The 13052-nt window shown below is 33.6% G+C and overlaps 1 protein-coding gene across 1 annotated transcript; it reads right to left on the minus strand.

The window, feature by feature from the left end:
• Positions 1-380: 380 nt before the first annotated feature.
• Positions 381-8374, minus strand: LOC126726936 (putative MO25-like protein At5g47540). Its single transcript, XM_050432355.1, has 11 exons — positions 7982-8374; positions 6602-6763; positions 5798-5916; positions 3905-3979; positions 3515-3608; positions 3020-3079; positions 1800-1868; positions 1442-1540; positions 1004-1048; positions 775-877; positions 381-689 (listed from the first exon to the last, which is right to left on the minus strand). Exons 1-11 carry the CDS (start codon positions 8102-8104, stop codon positions 613-615), a joined length of 1026 nt encoding a protein of 341 aa, XP_050288312.1. The 5' UTR covers positions 8105-8374; the 3' UTR covers positions 381-612.
• Between the last annotated feature and the right edge of the window lie 4678 nt (positions 8375-13052).

Consider the following 13052-nt stretch of genomic DNA (forward strand, 5'->3'; position numbering starts at 1 on the left):
CAACATAACGATTGCACATGCAAATGTGTGTGCCTCCGCTTCGATGATTACAAGACTGGACAGGAAACAAGTTGAATCCAATTTTGGCATATACCTGCCTCCATTAGGGAGCATAAATCGGTTCTAGTTACATAATTCACCCTCTCACATAATGAGTCTTGCACATATCCTTGTGTGAGGAGGCGGCAGCATAATAAATTGGGTGTGCAATAATTTCACCTACAAAACCTTGGCAGTTCCAACAACTTGTGCAGAGCAACAATTGTTTTCTGAGGCCAATATACAGAAAAAAGGTGTCTGTATAATTAAACAAGATGAATTCAAATACCCTTGCATGAACCCTATATATTGGTTAAACCATGCAAACATCCTCAGCTAAGTTCTGCAGTAAAGCAATTTCATCAATTTATTTATGTACTTCTTAGAAAAAGTATATTTAAATTACAAAACATAATCTTTAGAAACTGCTGGATATGCAATCAAACACTAGAAAATAAAGCCTTGGAAGATATTAATAACTTGTCATGCTGAGGGCTATGAGACTATAAAATTCATAATTGAATTGATTAAAAAAACCCCAGCAACTTCACATACAACAAAGCTCACTCAAGGTCATGAGCGGTCCCTAGGTTCCAGGGCAGCAATTTCTCTCACGACTTGAGCCTTGTCAGCCTCAAACTGTTGATCATCTGCAATAGCAAACTATTATGGTAAACATGGTGCCAACTAACAATCCAACTTTCAAATTATCGTTGATAATAAAACGACTTTTACCCTTATCAGTTTTGAAATCAGCAAATAGCCTTAGAAGCTTGCTTCTATTAGCAACAAGTATGCTGATGATGTCGGGAGGTTTATTTTGATTAGCAGCAAATAGCTGTAGCAATGTAAAGATGTGAACATAAATTTTTTTTTGATAGGTGTAAAGATGTGAACATAAATAACAGAAGGAACACTTAAAAGATCATTAGTTTAAAATGCAGCCTAATCCAATATATATTACCTTAAACACATGAAATGCTTCTATCTGGATGGTCTTGCTTGACTCCTGCAAACGAGGAAATCCACAATTTTACAATGTAAGTTTTGGTTAAACAAAGATTAGATATTCGAACTTCTATTTTGGGTGATAAATTAGAATAAGATGAATATTCTAACTTTTAATCTCAGTGGTTTGAAACTTGACACTACGTTAGAAGTGGAGATGGTACATCTAGGTCAGATGTCTGGGGAGAATGAAAATGTTGGCATATTGGCAAGAGCCATAAAAGATGAAAACATTATCATCCCAACAAGAGGCCCATCATATATTTAGAGGGCCATTGTCATTTACTAACATAAAGACAAAAAAAGAATACGAAATGAATCATAAACTGCCGTAAAATAATGGTGATTTTAAAGAAAATATGGTTTTACTAAGCAATCAGATAGATTATCATACTCTAAGAAGATTCATAAGAATCCTCAAGTTGTCCCTTGAGCTCACATATCGAGTCATTATGACCGAATTTGAACGATCTAGTAGCATATCTCCCAACAGCTGTAACCAATAAAAAGGCCTTATTAGCATATTATATAATGTCAGAATTACTAGCAACAATTCCACAAAGACCAATGAGAAAAGAAAAATTCTCTGGAACGCTACAAACGGAAAAAAGGAAAGAAAATCTTAGACTTAAAAGGATTATATTTTCAACGAGGAGAGAACATTCCTAGCTCTGAAATCTACTTTTTTTCTTCATTTGATGCATATATTTTCCTTTTAAATAGTTGGGTCAAATGTCAAGTAGTGATCATACCTTGACAGCTTGTCGCCTGGTGATGTAATTAGAAGATTCTAGGAGCTTTGAGTTGTACTCTGCAAAAAACTGGAAAAAAAAAGGGAGATATATCAAGTTGTGATCAATCAAAAACCCTAGGTCCCTGGCCTGGAGAACAAACTTAGCTCCCATTAGACTACTTGGTTGAACGATTAAATTCACTCTTTCCCAATAACTTAGGCATCTGGAATAAGTCATCATTTATTAAGTATCAAAGGAGGTGATTCTGAGTTCAAATCCTATCTCTACTTAATACCCATTTAAAGTTAAAATTCCACATGCGGGACTTCATTAAAGAAGAGTCTAGGCCCAAACATGACAGAAGCGTTAGAATATTGATTAAATGATAATACAAACCCATTTCTATCAACTTAGGCTTTTGGGGTCAGTAGTAATTTATCGACGCTTCATTGGTAGGAGTTTCCAAACTTGGCACTTAACATAAGCAACAAAAATAGCATGAAGTTTGGAAACAAAAAGTTGACATGCAAATAATGAGTTTTTATGATTGCCATACCCAAATGCTAAAGCCCTTTGAAAGAGGATTTTATCAAAGATGAGATCTTACAAAAATGAAATTGTGGTGTGATGGCAAGTGCCTTCCACCAAAAGCTATAGGTTGGGGTTCAAGTCCAAGAATTAGCCTCTCCAATAAATTGGGGGTGAGGTTGTCTACCATGAATTCTCCCAAACCTCGCAGAAGTGGGAGTTTTGTACACAAGGTACAACCTTTTATAAGATCTTACAAGACAAATGAGCAACAAAATAAGAGCCAAAAGTAAATAACCAAGTGGATGAACTAAGTTGTAGGTCTTATTGTTATTTTTTTCACCTCCAAGATATGATTTTTTTTTAATAAATCAATAATTGGGGTTGGAGGGATTTAAACCTTTGATGTTCCCGTCAAAAAAACACCAAAAGGTGCTAGTTGAGCTACAAGGCTCTTGGCATGATATACCATGTATTTTAAGAGTGACAAATGAAGGCAACAATAAGTTATAATATCACAGAATCATTGCCTGAATGGTATTACAGAAGTTCTATAACCTATTACAGAATCATTGCCTTAATGGATTTTTTCAGTTGATCATGCATCATATAGCTTCTTCTCATGTTAGTGTGTGCATTAGTAAAAACATGCAACCAAAGGTAAAAATGGATACCCAGTTAGTTACCCAAAAAAAAAAAAAAATGTTTACCCAATCATAATTCTTAGAAAGAAACTCAGCAACAGTTGATTTATGCCTAGTCAAGAGCTCCTGCAACAAAATGTTACAATAGCGTCAGAATGACCCCTTAGTGCAATAGTGAAAGAACTATGATACCAAATAGGAAATTAGATCAAGCATTAAATATGTTCAACATTAATAGAAGTAGTGAAAAAGAACATGTCAATTATGGAAGTAACAAGAAATATGAATTCAGACAGAGTAGAATAGCATATAAGAGTACATGCGTTCGACCTTGACTAGTTTGTTGAGGTTACATAGCCGACCCCAAAATTTTGGGACTAAGGCTTAATTGTTATTGTTGTTTTCAATATGTTCAAAACTTTGTCCAAATGGAGTGCAGCAAGTGGAAGTCTAGTTAAAGAAAGGGCTAAAATATCATGCAGTCCTAACTTCAGAAATTGATCATAATGATTAAGGCACAAAATTTATGATTCATGACTAGCTCTGTCAGTTGAACTTAACCTTAAAAGTTGTAGCAGCATCTGCAGCAATGTCGAAATGTGGGAGTTGTATATAATCAAAAAACTTCTTCATGTGCTGAGATTCCAAAACATATCTACAATTAAATCGGAAAAATCCAATAAGTTATAGAGTTTATTATAGACAAACACCATAAAAATTAGGCTCAAAATAATTTGAAATTTGCCCAAAATTGCAACATAATATATAGATCTAATTTTGTTAAATAGCATATTGAATGATAGCATGATATCCACACCAATTTGGTAGACATGCCTAAGAACTTTATCCAAGAAGGATATCTACAGAACAAAACTTGTAAAAACTTAATTGCTCAAGAATTTAGTGATGTAATGGCTTAGAAAGGCAATCAGCCAATTTCTTTTTACTCACCTTGCAACAGTTTGGTGACGTATGCACTCCCTCAACATTGCACTATAGTGTAAAGCCATGTCTGTATTTTCATAACTATAGGAAACAACATTCTACCATTAGAACATGAAAATTTATATGGGAAAATAAGAAAACAGCAGTTTGAAAACCCTAAACAGTCTAAACAACAGATTCTAGCAACCCAAAGTGAATATATTTTTCTTTTCTTCTTTTTTTCCGCTGAATATTCAAAATGATTATCTAATAAGCCCAAAGCCTTAACAAAAAATTTCTCACTTTCATGCCCTGTTTCCAGGGAACTCCCTTTCCCCCAACCCTCCACAAGGAAAGTAAAGAAGGAAGGAATAACAATAGTGTAAATAGCAGATAATTAAAGGGTAATTAATAAGCCCAAAGCCTTAACAAAATTTTCCTCACTTTCATTCTCTATTTCCAGGGAACTCCCTTTCCCCCAACCCTCCACAAGGAAAGTAAAGAAGGAAATAAAAGGATGAACCATCTCACTGCATGTTTAGAGTATCTAGTCTAGACCAACTGCTTAATGCTTAGAGCATTAGTTTTTTTATTTTTGATAAGTAACAAAAATTTTATTAAAAAACTAAAAACAGCCAACCCGAGTACATTGGGAATGTACTATGGGGGCATAAATCAAAAACCAAGATTACAACGATCAAGTAAAACAGGAAGGGAAGAACAAGAAAAATGACAAAAGACCACACTCCAATCAAGGAAAGTGGGTAAAAAAAAAAGACTTAATCTCTAACATAGAGCGTTCACATCCCTCAAAGCTTCTGGCATTCCTTTCGCGCCAAATACACCATAACAAGCAATGAGGCACAATTCTCCACAACTCTATATTTCTATGTCGTCCAAACTTACCCTGCCAAGATTCAAACAACCCAATAACCTCCTAAGGCATAACCCAATGAATTCCAAACAAACAAAACACCAACGACCACAACTCACAAGCAATGGGGCAATGAAGCATTAGTATCAGTTTACCTAAAATTTTCCCCCTATTTTAGGATAAGAATCTACTTTTCCTATTTTAGCTAATCACTTTTCCTTTTCACCCACATCAAATTCCCTATTTTAAACCCTATTTTGTTTAAATATTACTTCTTCATTCAGTTTTTATTATTTCTCTCACCCTAAAATAGGGCACAGGTAGGGAGGCTAATGAGGATTGTTTTTTGGGTGATTTTTGGTTTTGCTTACCTCTATTGACCCCTTACCCTAAAATAGGGAAGTTGCTACCAATGTTCTTATAAACCCAAAGGTCCCAAACCACTTCAAAGTTCAGTTTATTTGTTTATTTTTTTCCGTCCATAACCAAAGTGAACCAAATCCTTGGTTTGCCAAAAATAGAAACTTGCAAATTAACTTGGTGGATGAAAATGATATAATTAGTTTTGACCAAGGAGTACCCCAGAGCAATGATGTGACTATCCAGTTCAAGAAAAAAGCTAATATGGGTCAAATGAGAGAGAGAGAGAGAGAAAGAGTTCTAAAACTCTAAACAGCAGACCCCTAAAGAACAGATTATAACAAATCAAAATGATTGTCCAACAAAATACGTATGAAAAGATGTTATTATGAATGCTAAAAGCATCCAACAACAGTGTAAATGGCTAACAATTAAAGAGATCAATAAATTGATAAGCACAAAGCCTTGACACAAATTTTCTAAATTTTTAATCTCTATTTCCAGGGAACTCCCATCTTCCCACTCCCATAATATAAAATTAAGGAAAGAAAGGGCTGAAAACCTCTCACTGCATGTTTGATTATCGGTGTGAGCTCTAGCCATTAATCACCCATATTTTAACCCATAAGAACGCTTGGCAAACAGTAACCCTACCATCTACACAGACTCTTCCGATAGTGGCTTACCCGGCTATCAAAATATCCATCAGGTCTAAGTTTGCTTCCAAGTAATCAGATGCAATTAATCTTGAATTAACTTGCTGCCTTTGCAAATTTGCAACAACTTGAGTAGCGTCTTTTCGAGCCTGCAAAAGATTATCGTTGTCAAAATTTATGCCAAGCTATGATATGTAGACAAAAACATGGTGGCAGGTGGTAGTTTTTGGTCCGCTGTTGGGTGCTCCGCTTTATTTTCCTGTTAATGCCATACCAATAACTTAAAAGAATTTCTCAATATTGTCAGTGGATCAGTACAGAACTTCCAAAAATCTAGACAAGAGGAAGCCTATATCATATGTGTGTCTGCGTGAATTCATAATATCAAACATATATATTTAGCTTTGTTTATTCAAGCAAGTAGAAGATGTGTTTAGAAAAAATCATGAAAATAACAACTATGTATAAATTTCTCAAATACATGCATAAAATATATTCATCATTCTAAACATTTTTAAGGTAGAGGTAGACGTTTTCTTTCATAGGTGTCCAAATGAGTTTTGATAGAGGTGGAGATGCAGATCATGTGCTCCAAAGTCAAACTGATCAGTTACTTAAAGTAGGCGCATGCTATAAATCATAGGTAATAAGAGAACAGTTGTAATAGAATATATGCCTCAACTCAATACATTCAAAGGTTCATTTCTAAAATCCATACAGTTCAACGTTGGAAATTCAAGGCAAGTACACAAACTGGTAATCAAGTGCTCAAACAGAAGCCCATTAAACAGAATTAAAACTCACAAACTAATCCTAAAAAGGCAGCATGCTTACCTCCAAGGTCAGTTTCGGTAGACATAAAATCAGAAGCCGCAGTGTGTCCTCTCTGAAAAACTCTTGAGTCAATTGTGCACAAGCTTCTGAGACTGGCTCGGACTCGCTATTTCCATAAAGAATTGATTTGATCTCCCTGATATTTTTACATAACTCTGACATCTGATGAGAAATGCAATGTTGAAAAGCAAAGTAAATCATAAACACTAGCCAAAACAGAGTGCATTTTTTTTTTTTTTTGATAAGTAAGAAAGATGTATATTAAAAAAACTACCTCATGTGAAAAAAACATAAGGCATAACAAAGAGGACAAGATTGATTATCAAACTCTTGTTAAGTAAACAGAGTGCATTAAATAGGACAAGATTCCAAAACTCTTGTTATCATATGTATTTATCTTCAAGCACATTGATCGCTATACTACCATTAATATAATTTAAGGTCTAGCACGCATCAATCCCTATTTTGATTATCAAACTTAATTTAAATGATGATTTATGAAAAGTCTTCTTATATACTACATCTACAAACCATGCATTAATGCATCCATAATCACCAATATGAATCAATTGAAACCATGGCTGACATATACAACATTTAAGCTTAGATTCAAACAAGAGTCTAAAAAAAAAATAATAAAAAAAAAAGCTTAGATTCAAACAATAATGAGAAATTCGAATTCATGTTAATTTGAATTTCTCATTAGAGATTCATTTCCATGATTTTTGCAAAAAAATTAAACACAAAAAAAAAAAAAATACCAAATCATCTAACGCATCAATATGTATTAATAATATCAATAATATCTCAAAAAGGCTTTCGATTCTTTTAGTAAGCTAAAATTCTCTCAATTTCACAAGTGTAGAATGAAATCTGCTCATCAGCTACAATCAGAAGCCCAATCACTGAGCCAGATTTTCACTATTTAGCTTAATTTCAGCAAAAGAAATCAATTGAAACCATGGGTAACATATACAACATTTAAGCTTAGATTCAAACAAGAATCTAAAAAAAAAAAACTTAGATTCAAACAATAATGAGAAATTCGAATTCATGTTAATTTGAATTTCTCATTAGAGATTCATTTCCATGATTTTTGCAAAAAAATTAAAACACAAAAAAAAAAAAAAAATTTACCAAATCATCTGATGCTCATCAGCTACAATCAGAAGCCCAATCACTGAGCCAGATTTTCACTATTTAGCTTAATTTCAGCAAAAGAAATCACATAGCAACAAAAATTGAACAAAGATTTTCATTTTCCATTTCTACAATTCTCTCGGCCGCATAAAGTAGAGAGCTGGTTGAAACAAAAAATGAAAAAAGAGAACATACTCGGATCCGAGTTAGGGAAAAAAAACAAGGTAAAGACGGGTTAACCTTCTCTTCGCGCTTGCTTTCGCGAAGATCAGAGGAGGCGCGGTTGGTGTAGAGGAGGAGATCGCGAGTTTGGCGAACGATTTCGGGCGGAGTTCGAGGCTTGGACTTGAAGAGGCCTTTCATCTTCTTGTTGGAGAGCTCCGACGGAGCCACCGACTTGTTCTTCAGGAGCTTCGGCGTCTGCAGCGTTGTTTGAGAGACTGAGAGCGCCTTAGCCACCCTCCGTGCACTCACCGGATTTGACACGCAATTTCCTATCGTGTCTCACTCTTTCACTCACTCTCTTCTTTTTTATTTCTGTTTTTTTTTTTTTTGATAACTTTTATTTCTGTTTTTTATTTTAGGGTTTACTTTAAGACTTGTCCTTTCTATCTACTTGTCTCTCTCTCTTTGGCGTCAAAGACGAAGATGATCACAGAGAGATAATACATTATTGACAAAAAAAAAAAAGTTGATTATCTGTTGCGTTTTACTAAATACTGTCTCGGATGGGGGGAAGTGGGGAGGACTTCGTGAGATCCAACGGTTGTCAGCTTTGGGCTTTGGCTCTTTATACTAACGGAAGGTCGTTGTTCTGTTTCTAACTTGGACTCACTTGAATATTTTATTTTGAGTAATCCTAAAGTGGTAAATTATTTGAGAAATGAAATCTTCACAATATTTTCACAACAAATCTTAAGTAATAAATTATTATTGATTGTTATTATTGAGGTAAAAAAGTAATTTTAGGTTACGTTTGTCATGGCTTAAAAAGCCAACTTATTTTACTATTTGGTTTATTTTTGTTATTATTCATGGATCCTACTACACTTTTGGATATTATTTATGAGTCTCACTGTACTATTTCAACTAACTTTTATTTTTATCTACAATACTTTCGGCAAAAAATTTTCAGTTTCAGATAAATAAGCTGTTCCCAAACGGAAACTAAGTGTTAGGTTCAAATTTGAATCAATAACAACTGATCCCCTATAATTTGTTATGGACGTAGTACATCTCAAATTAATTTATAACATTTTTACAAATTATTGATGTGGAAATTTTTTATTAGTTCTAAGTTCTAATTGGGACTCATTGTTAACATCACATTTTTACTTACTAATAATTGTTAAAAAAATGCTAAAGTCACATTAACAGTTTATAAAAATATTGTAAAATAGTTTGTGTTTGTAGTATTATTCTTTTATTTATTTTTTTTTCATAAAAAAGATACTATTAGAGCATTTGGATAACATTTTTGTAGAAGAATAAAAAATGAAAATTTTTTTTTTTTGAGAGGATGTAGATTTTGGATTTTTTTTTTTTATATTTTAAATCATTTTTCTTCATTTATTCAAGTGAAATCTAAAAAAATTGTCTATCATAATTAGTATTATACTTCTGTGATGCACGACTTAATTAAAAAATATATGCAAATAAATTTAAACTATATTAATAACTTTTGAATTGCTTGAAATTTCAATAAAGTTTTATTTAGAGTAAAATAATGATTTTAATAAGTCACTTGTCACAAGTATGGTGTGTAGTGTGTAAATTTTTATTATATATTAAAAATAAATATTATAATATGTGATCAAAATAATTAGAATAAATATACATATCAAATATTATCTTAAATAATTTGAGACTTTTCATAGTAGAATTTTTTTTTTCTTTTAACCTAATAGAATTTAGTTGATATAGGATTTTAAATTTCTTGAAACTTTGATATAGAGTTTTGTGTAAAGTCACATAAAGAAGTGTAAGGGCTGCAAAAAAAAAGGTCAAAGCCCACTAAGAATAGTGGTGTCTTGTCCTACAAATCTTGCCCCAAACAATAAATTTTTAAGAGAGTGGGTTTTAAACTCAAGTGCGGTATAAATATTAGTCCAAGTCTAAGACTATTGAATCCAGAATAACAGATAAACGAATGCATGCCAATAGTTGAGGATAATACCCTTCTCGGGCGAGTCCAAGGGTAAATCTTTTATTAATAACTCAAGCTCAAGTTCCCTTACAAGGTTCCCCTTAGTTCTTTCCCTAGTTTTCTCTTTCTTGGAAAATATCCTTCCCCTTTTTCTGGGAGGTTCCCTTTCTTTTATAATTCCTTCCCTGGCATCTCAATCCTCCACTTGTACGTTTCAGGTGATCCTTCAGGATACTTGTCCCATCAGGACCCTTCTGGAGGTAGTAGAGATAGTTAGTAGCTGTGATGTTGCTGTTCATGAGTCATTTCCTTATTAATGTGGCTAGTTAGGTTAGTGCAGAGTATTGAATGTGGAGGTGGGAGGTATCTTCTTAAGAAAACTTCCTCCCACCGTCCTTGTAGGTCTCATCCTCTCTTGTTGATGTCCTTTCCCTTATCCTTGGGCTTCAATAAGGTGTCAGCATCCCTTTGCTCTCTTGCTCTCCTCAGGTGGGTGGAGTCCCTTTTGCCTATTTTTCTTTATTTAGATTGAATGCCTTCACCCTCGGATTAGGCTCCTCAGTCCTCGGATCCCTCACAAGAAGATAGTCACTTGATTCAATAATAACTTGTAGAATCCAACTTTGATTATATAATATAGGGTAAATTCTAGTTAACTATCTTGAGGTTTGGACTAATGTCAAACACATAATTGAAAAATAACCAAATTGGTCCTTAAACACAAACAGCGTGTAATGCCATTTGCGCACTCTACCTAAAACAAATTGATAATGTAGTTTTTCATTTCCAAGACTATAACTTTACATCATTTCTTGCTTTTCCCAATGCCAATAAGTGCTCTGTAAACCAAAAGAAATGTTAACCCAATTTGAGTATGAGCAAAGAGGTGCAACATTCACTCATAAAATATTTTCGGATTCAATAAAGAGAAAGAGGGCTTCTGTGAAAGTTTTGAAGGAGAGGAACAAATTAGTTTTTTTTTTTTTAGTTACAAATTAGTTCTTGATATTACAATATAGCTAAAATTTATAGTGATTGAAGTAGTATTAATTACTTGAAAAGAGCTGATTTAGTTTTTGTTGGTAACTCTAATTTGTTCTAGTTTCTTTTGGTTGACCAAATATTGGCTGCTTTAGAGCATTGACCAAATATGCTTTCTTATGAGAGGTAATACAACTCTCTTCACCGAAAGTGGGCAGTTATGTGGTAGAAAATTGTTTTAGGCAGAAGGCAAAATTTATATTGTAGACTTTAGGGCTGTAAATAAGCCAAGCTTAATCGAGTAGTGTGTGTTTGAGCTTGGCTCGTCAATAAAAATCAAATGCTCAAGCTTGGCTTGAACTTGAGACAAGCCTAAAAACAATGTTTGAACTTGAGCACGTGAGAGTGCCAAAAAGCTTGAGCTCTGCTTAGCTTGGCTTGATTAATTAGTCAAGCCAAACTCGAGCTTAATAGCAAGCTCAAACTCGAGCTCAAGTCAAGCTTTTTAGCTTGAGATCCAAAAAAATTGCATCATCAAATGCTTATATCACCAAAAATCAAGTAAACGAATATATATATATATATATATATATATAATATACTCATTTTATCATGCTTCTAACACTCGTGATTAGAAATTGTTTAAATTACAACTTTACATAATTAAATCCATCCATCATCATTCATTGTCTATAGCTTGAGTAATTGTTCAAAATATAATTTTTACATCCGCATTTGTCATTCATGCAACTATAATCTTCATAAATCTAAATAAATTAACATTCCAAAACATATATGAATAAACAAGCTATAAATTAATATTCCAAAGCATATGTGTAATGTCATAATAATGAGTTTATTTAGTAAACATATATCAAGCTCTAAACGAGCCTAAGCTCGGCATGTTTTGTATCGAACCTTATTGTTCACGAGCTTGGTCATGAACAATTTTTTTTGCTTGAACTCGGCTTGTTTATCAAACAAGTCTAAAACTAAGGCTCAAGCTTGGATTATTTGTAAACAAACGAACATGAACGAGCTTTTTATTGAGCCGAGCTCAAGTTGTTCATGAATGGCTTGGTTTGTTTACAGCCCTAATTATAGTTTCTTTTGGCCGATTTAGAGCACTTATTGGCATTGGAAAAAACAAATACTGTAAAGTTGTAGTCTTGGAAATGAAAAACTAAGTATAAATTTATTTTAGGTAGAGGGCACAAATAGCATTACATGCCCTTTATGTTTAAGGGCCAATTTAGTTATTTTTTAGTTGTCTTGGATGTGTTTGGCATTAGCCCAAACTTCAAGGAAGTTGACTAGAATTTAATCTATAATATTTTTATATATATATATATATATATTTTTTTTTCTCTTCCTATTTTTTTTTTTTTTGTCTAAATACTAGATTTGATCATTATCGTAATTATTAATGGACATTTAATACAACTGTCTTAATATATAGACTTATCTATTCTAACATTTAAGGAAAATAATATGACAAGATTCTAATGGAAGATTTAAATATAAAATAAAATTTAAAATCAATTGAAAAGAATATATTATTAATAATTAAGTGTAAATTACAAACAATAAAGCTAGAGACACAATAATTTCACAAAATTCTTAAAATAGCCTACCACCTCACACATGGATCTATCACAATGTGTTGAGTGCCATTTGTGAGAGCCCAGACAGACAGAAAGAAAGCCCAATAATAAGGGCCACAAGGAATTGACAAAATAGATAGCAAAAAACCATTAGGCCCAAGCGGCAGAAATAATGGATCACAGGCCCAACAAATAAACAAACGGGTCTTGAAGAGGCAAGTGGGCTCAAAGAAACTCAGAAAGAAAGAAATAGCATCCAATGGGCAGTGTATGAGGTAGAAAAGCGAGAAAGGACCGCCGCAGGCTCAAGGCAATGCAAACTAAGAGAGTAAGGGATTTATGGCAGGCCCATGAACCCCAAAGATGATAATAAGGTTATTGGGCCAAGGAAGCCCAATGACGTTAGTAAAAAGCCCATAGGAGTGTGGAATTAGCAAACGGGCCGAGGAAGCCCAAAGAAAGCAAACGGGCCGTGGATGCCCAAAAGAAAGCCCAAAGGGACATAGGAGCCCATAAGTAAAAGCAGAACGATGCCCATGACAAGCCACTGAGAGAAGGAATAAACGGCTAGCCCAAAAGA

Source organism: Quercus robur, chromosome 5 (assembly GCF_932294415.1).
Source record: "Quercus robur chromosome 5, dhQueRobu3.1, whole genome shotgun sequence".
Taxonomy (NCBI): Eukaryota; Viridiplantae; Streptophyta; class Magnoliopsida; order Fagales; family Fagaceae; genus Quercus; species Quercus robur.